The sequence below is a fragment of the Thalassophryne amazonica genome, chromosome 12, assembly GCF_902500255.1.
Source record: "Thalassophryne amazonica chromosome 12, fThaAma1.1, whole genome shotgun sequence".
NCBI lineage: Eukaryota > Metazoa > Chordata > Actinopteri > Batrachoidiformes > Batrachoididae > Thalassophryne > Thalassophryne amazonica.
The window spans coordinates 60,949,938-60,961,835 of NC_047114.1; the positions used below are offsets into that span (position 1 = coordinate 60,949,938).

The 11,898-nt window shown below is 42.3% G+C and overlaps 1 protein-coding gene across 2 annotated transcripts in view; it reads right to left on the bottom strand.

Annotated features, from left to right (window-relative positions):
• The window catches only part of epha4b (eph receptor A4b), a 297,581-nt gene extending 286,056 nt beyond the window's left edge, over positions 1 to 11,525 (bottom strand). For both annotated transcript variants that reach the window (XM_034182743.1, XM_034182742.1), the window contains exon 1: positions 11,284 to 11,525. In XM_034182743.1, the coding sequence (XP_034038634.1) occupies positions 11,284 to 11,389 (106 nt within the window). In that variant the 5' untranslated portion in view covers positions 11,390 to 11,525. The remainder of the gene's footprint in view (positions 1 to 11,283) is intronic.
• Between the last annotated feature and the right edge of the window lie 373 nt (positions 11,526 to 11,898).

The following is an 11,898-nucleotide window of genomic DNA, read 5'->3' on the forward strand; positions in this document are numbered from 1 at the left end:
ACTGCAGCCTGTGTCACTTCAGTTGCACTAATACTGCAGCGTGTGTCACTTCAGTGGCACTACTACTGCATCCTATGTCACTTCAGCGGCACTACTACTGCATCCTGTGACACCTCAGTGGTACTAATACTGCAGCCGGTGTCACTTCAGCGGCACTACTACTGCATCCTGTGACACTTCAGTGGCATTAATACTGCAGCCTGAGTCACCTCAGCGGCACTAATACTGCATCCTGTGACACCTCAGTGGCACTACTACTGCAGCCTGTGTCACCTCAGTGGCACTAATACTGCAGCCTATGTCACTTCAGCGGCACTACTACTGCATCCTGTGACACCTCAGTGGCACTAATACTGCAGCCTGTGTCACCTCAGTGGCACTAATACTGCAGCCTATGTCACTTCAGCGGCACTACTACTGCATCCTGTGACACCTCAGTGGCACTAATACTGCAGCCTATGTCACTTCAGCGGCACTACTACTGCATCCTGTGACACCTCAGTGGCACTAATACTGCAGCCTATGTCACTTCAGTGGCACTACTACTGCATCCTGTGACACCTCAGTGGCACTAATACTGCAGCCGGTGTCACCTCAGTGGCATTCCAATTACAGCCTGTAGCATTTGTGCAGCAGTGCCATGGCGACAGTTGGTTCAGAGCACGCTTCACTGTTTCAAATTGTTGAAACACTAAATAAACTCATTGCTTCAGAAAAGTATTTTCTCTGTTTTGCTGCATACAAAACACGACACAAAGCAAATGCTACTGAAACACTTTGCTGTATTTAGTTGTCACAACACTGAACAAAATACTTAAAAAAAGAGTTCAACTGTTTGAACACAAGTAATACTAAGCAACAGGCAGCTGGCTTCAGAATATCCTCCACTGTTTCAAATCATAATTGTTTGCAGTTTTGAACACGCAACACTAACTGAAATAACTGCTTCAGAAAGTGACTCACTTCTTCACAATGCATTTCACACTCATTCCCTCCCTGAAAGAGAGGCTGACAGAGAGAAGAAAAAGGAGGGAGACACACAGAGCAGAATGGAGACAACCAGAGAAGATCACCTAAGAAGGAGATTAGATATCGGAGCACAGAAGAACATGAGGACGTGCACAGTCACTATCTCTCTCTCTCTCTCTCTCTCCCTCTCAGACAGGAGGAGATCTATATTCTCAACAGGCCAAGGTCGCGAGTGCAACACGGGAGCGCAGCAATCTCCTGGACTCTCTCGCGTGCGCACTTAGTGAGGTATGTCTCTGCCAATAACTACAAGCAACCATTATAGATTAAAGCAATTTAGCCAGAGGCGACCTTTGACCCGACATTACACTGCAGTCAGCTTGTGTGACTCATGTAGCGTTTGTACGTTTTGCACCTGCATTAACTGCTCACTTACACCTTTCCTCAAGCTCCCTGAAGCCAATCGCAAGCTTCACTTCCAATATCGAGTGCCAATCCCAATAAAGCTCCGTACAAAATCATAAACCGCTGTCTGACTCGTGGGTCCCTGCGTCGTGTTGTTGGTCCCCGTCTCTCTGACCTCAACGGCTGATTACGAATTAAACGCTAAAATCCATTTCAGCATCATGCAGAATTAAGCCCATTTATTAGCTTCTATTAACATTCTCTAATCAGCATCAGGTAGCAGTGACGGGGTGCGCGGGGCACCGTCATGCTCGTAAGGATGACGACGTGCAGGAACAGACAGACGCAAGACACAAAAATAGACAAGAGTGACGTTTTGCTTTCTAACTCCTACCACGCTGCACAAGAGGGGAGAATGCATACGGAAGAACAAACACAGAGGCGAGCCAAAAAAGATAACAAAACACATCAAAATGTGTTGGAGAAGCAAAGTGATAGAAGACCTGAGAGTATCCACCGGGCTGTTACATGAGTGTGCCCTCAGGGTTCACACACAGGCTGCAGAGGGCGCCCTCTGCTGGTGTACACTAAAACAATCCCTTCATTTCACAGTATGAGACCCTCACCGTGGAACCACCCATCTATAGAAACACCTATTTGGAAGAACACAGAAGAGTCATCAATATCTGGCTGATCAAAACGAGTATTTCTTTTGGTTTCTACTGCTGTCTATCATGAATCCCACCCTGACTCAGACACAAAATGTTCAGCACCAGATGATAGCACCATGGCCTCACGGGGAGCATCAGAAGATGCTCTTCATCACAAAATGCATTTTCAACCTCAATCAAATATAAACAACAATTCTGGAAAGATCAATTCCTCTGGCATATACTCAGCTTGTTGACACTTCTGTGCTATTTTCTGTTCACATGTTCGGGTTTATCAAAGGGATCGTGATTTTAATTGAGCCTTGAGCGCCGTGTCTCTCTTTTTATGACAATCTCGCTTCTGCTACGAGACGAACTTAGAGAGGAGGATTTCCTGGAATAACAAGACTACCGTGCTGCGTCGGTGGAGAATATGCACACTCATAAAAAAACACAAGGTGCTCTCTCACACACACACAGACACAGACACACACACAGCCACAGAGAAGAGCAATCTCTCAGCTAAGTCTGAGTTCACAGCTGGAGAACTGGCAGCAAGAGCAAGCCTGGCTCAAAGGTAAAACCCAAAAAGTGTCTTATATGGTGCATCTGAAATGTATTCACAGAGCTGCACTTTTTCCAAATTTTTTCATGTTACAAACTTATTCCAAAATGGACTAAATTAATTTTTTTTTTCAAAATTCTACACAGAATACCTCATAATGACAATGTGAAAATTGTATGTGATTTCTGCAAATTTATTAAGAATAAAAATAACTAAGAAATCACATGTACGTAAGTATTCACAGCCTTTGCCATGAAGCTCAGAATTGAGCTCAGGTGCATCCTGTTTCCACTGATCATCCTTGAGATGTTTCTACAGTTTAATTGGAGTCCATCTGGGGTAAATTCAGTTGATTGGACATAATTTGGAAAGGCACACACCTGTCTACATAAGGTCCAACAGATGACAGTGCATGTCAGAGCACAAACCACGCATGAAGTCAAAGGAATTGACTGTAGACCTCCGAGACAGGATTGTTTGGAGGCACAAATCTGGGGAAGGGTACAGAAACATTTCTGCTGCTTTGAAGGTCTCAATGAGCACAGTTGCCTCCATCATCTGTAAATGGAAGACGTTTGGATCCACCAGGACTCTTATTAGAGCAGACCACACGTCTAAACTGAATGATCGGGGGAGAAGGACCTTAGTCAGGGAGGTGACCAAGAACCATATGGTCACTCTGTCAGAGCTCCAGTATTCCTCTGTGGAGAGAGGAGAACCTTCCAGAAGGACAACCATATTTGCAGCAATACACCAATCAGGCATGTATGGTAGTGTCCAGACAGGAAGCCACTCCTTAGTAAAAGGCACATGGCAGCCCACCTGGAGTTTGCCCAAAGGCACCTGTAGGACTCTGAGACTGAGAAACTAAATTCTCTGGTCTGATGAGACAAAGATTGAACTCTTTGGTGTGAATATCAGGCACCATATTTGGAGGAAACCATGCACCATCCCTACAGTGAAGCATGGTGGTGGCAGCATCATGCTGTAGGGATGTTTTTCAGCAGCAGGAACTGGGAGACTAGTCAGGATTGAGGGAAAGATGAATGCAGCAATGTAAAGAGACATCCTGGATGAAAACCTGCTCCAGAGCGCTCTTGACCTCAGACTGGGGCAACAGTACATCTTTCAGCAGGACAATGATCCTTAGCACACAGTCAAGATATCAAAGGAGTGGCTTCAGGACAACTCTGTGAATGTCTCTGAGTGGCACAGCCAGAGCCCAGACCTGAATCTGACTGAACATATCTGGAGAGATCTGAAAATGGCTGTGCAGCAACACTCCCCATCCAGCCTGATGGAGCTTGAGAGGTGCTGCAAAGAGGAATGGAAAAAACTGCCCAAAGATAGATGCACCAAGCTTGTGGCATCATATTCAAGAAGACTTGATGCTGTAATTAGTGCCAAAGGTACATCAACAAGGTTTTGAGCAAAGGGTGTGAATACTTATGTACATGTGATTTCTTTTTTTATTATTATTATTAATTTGCAAAAAAATAAATGTTTTTCATGTTGTCATTATGGGGTGTTGTGAATAGAATTTTGAGGGAAAAATTAATTTACTCTATTTTGGAATAAGGCTGTAACATAACAAAATGTAGAAAATGTGAAGTGTTGTGAATACTTTCTGGATGCACCGTATGTGCAAAAATAAGTCGAACACCACAATGTCATTCAGGCTGGAGTCAATGATTGTTTTGATAATCAGCGATTCTGTCATTTAGTTTGAAGATTCGATTTAAAATGATTTCTTTGACAAAACATGTCACAATTAGATAATGCACAAAAATTAGCATTTTGTATCACCAGTTATACAGCTTCATGATGAAGTTGTACAGAGGAGGATTTTCTTAAAACGAAGACGTGAAATTTTTGCTACAAATTGCCAGAAAGTACATTTGAGATGCAACCCTAGATTTGATCTGTTTTGGTGAAAGAATATCCTTTACCGCTCTACTCAACTACGAAGCTAAGAGTGGTGATACAACGCAAAGCATGCACTGTGCACAATTTCTCCAATCACAGCCACATAAGCCTACTGTGTTTGAGCCAGAACCTGTACAAACAGTCATTCCACAGGACGGTAATTCTATGGTAACGGAATTACAGTTAGTACAAATTTTTGATCACAAATATGGCCAGATTTGATGTCTCTGTAATTCTATTACCAAAGAGTTACCCAGGAACACACATTCGACACACATGCCTTTCAACTGTGATCATCAGAGGGCGCTGCAAAGACTGTGATAAAGCTGTTGCATAACAAAAACTTCAACAAAAACTGTACATTTTCTCATTGTTTTTGTCTTAATCATATGGTACTTGGTGATGAAGTCTTGCTGCATCAGCACTTAAGGGCCCATTCACACACACACACACACACACACACATATATATATATATATATATATATATATATATATATATATATATATATATATATATATATATATATATATATATATATGGATCAGGGCATGCAAGTGTTTTGACATTCTATCTTTTTTCAGTTTTTACAAATTAAATTATGAGAGGATTTTTTTAATACTACTACTACTAATAATAATACATTTTATTAATAAAGCGCTTTTCAAAACACTCAAAGATGCTGTACAGTACAAGTTAAATCACCATAAAAACAGGATAAAAACAATAATTTCAAATATTAAAAGCAGATCTAAACAGGTGGGTTTTGAGGCAAAATACTACATTAAAGACACTGACTTTGAGTTTCCTTCCTTCTAGTCAAGGTTGCATTTTTCCATGCAGATGCAGAACGTGTAGGTGGAATAAAAAATGAGCCCTCAGAGAGTAAAAACCGTCTCCGAAGCAGGAAACACACAGAAACTGCTTTGGGTTCAGAGGGTTAAAACAATTACTATTGACGTAGTGATTATATAAAACCATTTCAGAAACAGCTAATATCCGGTTTAAACCCCATTTAAATCACTGAAACAGCATTTTAAACCAGTGGGAGGTGAATACTTTTAAACCAGTTAATTTTGTGATTTCGACAAATTAACGCACATTTACAGCCATTTGAAGCCACTGAAAACAGTTTAAAACCCATTTTGAAGAGGTTTAAAACCAGTTTCATCTTATGTAAAACAAAACAGGATCAAATCCAATACATCCTAAAATCCTGCTTTTTTTCTTTATAAATGACTCAAATGATGAATTGATTAAACTCTTTAACAACAAATCAATTGATTGACAAATTATTTCATCCCTTTTTAAGGAGAGTGTAAACACAGACAGAAACGTCCTCCCCGGTTTGACCCCCATTAGAGTTTATGAGTAATGACGAGTTTGTTTTTTCTATAAACCAAACAGATTAACAGGAGTTTTCTGTGGCTTCCAGATGGTTTCATCATTTATGCTCATTGCAATGAATATATCAGCGGAGTGTTAGCGTCTCCTTCACATCTATTGTCTACTGCTGTTAAAACACTCTACCTCTTTCACTGCGCCTCACTCGCTCCCTGTCTATCCTCCTCCCGAGCCTTTGTTCTGTGCACGCTCCTCGGGGCTGTGACATACATTTAGTACCGTGTATGAACATGCAGGATGTGCAGGAGGTCCCATCATGCCATAGGTGTGTCTCTGTTGCACGTGTTTCCACCCAGCAGAGGAAAACGGACTGTCTGGATTAAATTTGATGGCAGTATGAATCGACATGTTTGAGACTAAGCTCATTTAAAAGTACAGGAGCAAGTGCTGACCACACCCACTCATTAATGGCCAACCCGAGCACTGTGACCCTACAGCCAGAATAGCTAGAAATGAAGCTTGTGGTTACTTGGTGTTATTGTGCACAATGGTTCATGATAGATTATAAAGTACGAGGAAACCAGATGCTTTTCTTCCATGCATGACTGCTTGAATCAAAGTGAGATTGATTTGTTTCAGTAAAATGTGTGTCACAGTGATTCTCCTGTATCCCTAGTTGCAATGAGAACATCTTCGTGAGATGTCATGTAAATCACCTCAGAGGTATTATCTGGTTACATAAATGTTTTTAGATTTAAACATGTTTATTTCTAGCTAACATTTACAAAATATGAGAAAAATGGTAAACAGAAATGATCAACCAATTATGCCTCACTGACATCATGCCATGCAGACTTCACACTGACGGCATGATCCCATGCTGATGTCACGCCCTGCAGACGTTATGCTAGCATCACGCTGATGCCACGCCATCACACTGCCTTCACTGAGATTAGAAGCCTCTGTGTTGCGTCGCTCACTATTTGCCTAAATTAGACTTGGCATCTATTTTGCCAACACCGAGCTGGCAACAATGTGACTATTTGTCTCTTGTTCCTGTAAAGTGCCCACTCTGGCTGAAAATGAATGGCAGCTCATCACTTGTAGCTAATGTGATCACAGAGTAACTGTAGGTGTGTTTCACAGAGTAAGCAGGAGTTCTGGTGTTCAGCTGCAGCTTCTTTCCATTTAAAGCAACAGGCAACAGGCAGTTTCTTAGAAATTTGGCTTTGTTATTTTTATTTCATTTTTAGTTTTAGTATGTATACATATATACAGAGTAAATTTTGCTGAGTTAAAATTACTATGCCTGGATAACATTTGGTCCCAGCCTAAATAGAGTAAAATACACTCTATCATAGAGTGAAATCAGCTTGTCTTGTCAAGTGTTTCTGCTCCAATAAGAGTTGATTTTACACTGTAATAGAGTTTATATATCAATGGCGGCACCAAGGGGGGGCTTGGGGGGCTTAAGTCCCCCCAATAATGAGCAAAGCCCCCCCAGCCCCCCCTCAATAATTCTGGCAATAATATGAATAGCGACTGACATATTTGTGGATCTCAACTGCAGTTTTGGGCTGAGAATGTCTCAATATTGCGTAACTGAGCAAAGTGATGAATGCAATCATTCTAAGTGATGTGTGTGTGCATTGATACCACATTTTAGAGGAGCACGAGTGACTAAAACATATACCTTGGTATTTATAAAGCAATTTACTATATATTGTTCATTTCAATGACATTTTGTGGAGCCCCTCCAACTTCTACCCCAGCTCCCCCTCAGCCCCCCAACAATATATATACGAGGGCTGTCAATAAAGTAGCGGTCCTTTTTATTTTTTTCAAAAACTATATGGATTTCATTCATATGTTTTTACGTCAGACATGCTTGAACCCTCGTGCGCATGCGTGAGTTTTTCCACGCCTGTCGGTGACGTCATTCGCCTGTGAGCACTCCTTGTGGGAGGAGTCGTCCAGCCCCTCGTCGGAATTCCTTTGTCTGAGAAGTTGCTGAGAGACTGGCGCGTTGTTTGATCAAAATTTTTTCTAAACCTGTGAGACACATCGAAGTGGACACGGTTCGAAAAATTAAGCTGGTTTTCAGTGAAAATTTTAACGGCTGATGAGAGATTTTGAGGTGATTCTGTCACTTTAAGGACTTCCCACGGTGCGAGACGTCACTCAGCGCTCTCAGCCACCGTCGTCAGCCTGTTCAAGCTGAAAACCTCCACATTTCAGGCTCTATTGATCCAGGACGTCGTGAGAGGACAGAGAAGTTTCAGAAGAAGTCGGTTTCAGCATTTTATCCGGATATTCCACTGTTAAAGGAGATTTTTTTTAATGAAAGACGTGCGGACGGGTCCGCGCGTCGGCTCGCAGCCGCCGCGATGCTCCGCCACAGGAAAAACACCTCTGTTGGAAGCCTTAAGGACAAGTTGGAACATGTCCTGCCTGTTAAACAATTTCTCATATACTCACTCCACTGAAAGCCATCAAAAGCCACCTGGATTTTACAAATGGTTATCAACACAGAGGTGTTTTTCCTGTGCCGCCGCACTGCGTCGGCTGTGTCCCGACGCGCGGACCCGTCCGCACGTCTTTCATTAAAAAAAATCTCCTTTAACAGTGGAATATCCGGATAAAATGCTGAAACCGACTTCTTCTGAAACTTCTCTGTTCTCTCACGACGTCCTGGATCAATAGAGCCTGAAATGTGGAGGTTTTCAGCTTGAACAGGCTGATGACGGCGCCTGGGACCGCTGAGCGACATCTCGCACCGTGGGAAGTCCTTAAAGCGACAGAATCACCTCAAAATCTCTCATCAGCCGTTAAAATTTTCACTGAAAACCAGCTTAATTTTTCGAACCGTGTCCACTTCGATGTGTCACACAGGTTTAGAAAAAAATTTGATCAAAGAATGCGCCAGTCTCTCAGCAACTTCTCAGACAAAGGAATTCCGACGAGGGGCTGGACGACTCCTCCCACAAGGAGTGCTCACAGGCGAATGACGTCACCGACAGGCGTGGAAAAACTCACGCATGCGCACGAGGGTTCAAGCATGTCTGACGTAAAAACATATGAATGAAATCCATATAGTTTTTGAAAAAAATAAAAAGGACCGTTACTTTATTGACAGCCCTCGTATATATATTTAACAGATTTTAACCTGCTGGAAAAGTGCATAATAAAACCTTTTCAACTACATTTTTTTTTTCTATCATCCCACGTTTAACATTTTTTAAGAAAAGCTTGCAGTGTGACATCACAAACACTTTGTAATCTTCACATTTTGGTTGGTGTTCATCAATTTGAATTAATGCCTGAGCTGTCCTACTACAAAAATAACACATAACACAAAGTAATAAATACTTTCACTGGTAATTGATTGGTAACAGAACACAACACTACAATATTGCAAAAATAATTCCAAGTTATGCGCAATGGTTTGGGACTCTCCATGAAAATATGTTTCCTGAAACTAAAAATATTCCTTTTTAAAGAGTGTTAAAAGTGACAGGAAATTGGTAGCATAATAATTTGGCTTTGTTCAGATGCATTCTGTGATTAAGTATAATGGGATTTTAAATGCCCACAGACAAGCACAGTCCAGGGGCCACTTTAATCTGCCCTCATGTTCACACAGATGTGATCAAAGACAGTCTGCAGAAACTCAATACTGTCCGGCTATATTATTTTTCCTTTACAGTAAATCAGTCAAAGTCCCCAAGTGTCGCCGAATCACATGTTGCAATTAGAAAAACTGACACATCAGTTGTTTCAGCAGAATCTCATTCATCAGTGGCAGAGAGCAGACGATGACATGACACGTGGCAGTACGTCTGTGTCACCAAAACAGACGATAAGTCTACACCGGCTCATGTATTCTCATTACCCATTTTATTTGACATCATACGAAAACTTCAGTGTGATATTTTGTGCATTTTCCTTCTGCAATTAAGACACATTTTGCAGTTAAAGTTCATAAACGTATGTTGGGGTTATGTTTGAGGTTAGGTTAAGAAGGACAATAACACTAAGTCTAAGACAAATTTCTGCCTTTTTCCTGTCAGAAAGTCCACCATCTTATTTTTGGCAACTTCATTGCAGCCTCAAGGCTGAAGAATACTATGGACGGGAAATGATAAGACTTTATTGTTATCTGTAACAGCATCAATCCGCAGATCAGTACAATTCTTTTAATTGCTTTATCAAGTCCTGATCAATTATCCGTGTGTGAAAATTACGGCCCACAGATGTTTCAGATGTTTTGAGTGTGAATGCCGCTGTTTTTCTGGTTGCTAGAAGCAGAGTTTAAAATGATGACGTTACAGCTGAAATTGTGACATGAGCTTGCAATGTAGAAGTGTCAGGCAAACATCAAAGCATTGATAAGATGAATTAATAACGTTTGAGGAATACCGTTCAAATGGATGAAAAAGTTGGAACCGTCTCAAGTTGAAGTGGTTCTTGATTCCCATCCCTAATAGGAATACATGGGATGTGGACAAATGTCTCCGTCTTACTGGTATTTCAAATGTTTCATCATGATAACCTGTATATGGTGGGGTGGTGTGGGGGGTTGGGGGTGAATTCTAATTGTCCTCTGGTGGTTATAATGGAGTTGGCAGAGATATGCGCCCTCTGAGTGCCATTCCAGTTCACTCTTTCATTAGACGCCTAGCAGAATAAGTGAAATTGATAATAAAATAATGAAAGAGTTAACTGTCAATGTCCATAACGGTGACGTGGAGGAGACACAAAGTCACAGCTGACTGAGCCACGAAGCAAAAGTCCATTTCCACTTGTTTTAACATCAGCAACTCCAAATCAGCTTGGACATCCTTTTCCCCTTCATCCTTTTCTGCAACTTCAGTCTCCCATTAAACAAGCCACGTGTCTCATGCAGTCAGGAGTAGTTAGTGAGTAAATTCATTGTCCAATTCCAGGCTGAGCATCGATGTTAATACAATAAGTGAGAGAGGCTCAGCGACGGTATGTCACAAATTTCATATAATTGCTGCTCCTCATTTGCAGACTGAGGCAACACAATCCTCAGCAGAAAAAAAAATTCTAATTTTCACTAGTGATGTCTGACAATCAGGATATGTTATTTCATCGATCTAAGTGTGGATACTTTGTTTTAAAAATAGTTGCACTATAAATGTCACAGTGACGCGTGTGTGCGCGCAGCTGTGCTGATTTCATACAATTTTAATGTCAGCATGCTGGGAAAAGAAAAGCATGACAACCAGTTCCCCCATTCCCTGTCTCTTTTTCTCTTTTCCCTCTTAATGCATGATTCATCAGCACCTTGCCGACTACTTTTACCGCGACTCTTCTGCGCCACGCGCGATCGCTGGATGCGCCGGCGGATACGGCGGCGCATCCAGGTCGCCTCGAACTACACTTCGGAGCTTTTCTCACCTTCATTCTCCGGATAATTCCGCAAGGCTCCGCTCGGGGACGGCGCGTGAAACAGACCGAGGGAGGAGAGGAGGCACGGATAGATCCACAGGACGCGTGGTGCCATTTTTCAGGCTGCGCTGCGCCCTCGCTGCATCCCTGTCGGCGCTGTGGAGTCAGTGAGCGCAACCCTGCGAGTGAGGAGAGAGAGAGAGAGAGAGAGAGATTGAGGAGGGAAGAGGAGAGAAAGAGAGGAAGAGAGGGGAGGAGACGAAGAGAAGGAGGGTCCGCACAGTCTGTCAGTCAGGCGCGCGGGGGGCTGCATCCTCCTGAGTGCAGCATCGATCCTTAAAATGACATTTTATTGAGTAGAAGTGTAGAGGAGAGAGAATCATTTCCGCTGCAAACCAACTTTTCTGACGCCCCACGTTCTCAATAAATCATTCAGCGCTTCAAGGATGCAATCACAAAGTGGAATGTCCACCAGGGCCGCGTGGAAATGTCACAATGAAGCTTAAACATCATTTGTATTTAGAAAAGACGATTTCATTGGAACATGTGACAAATGGGCTCCTGAAAAGAACCGGGGTGGATTCATTCGAAGGCCATCCCTGGGCTGAAGGTCAGAGCCCCTAA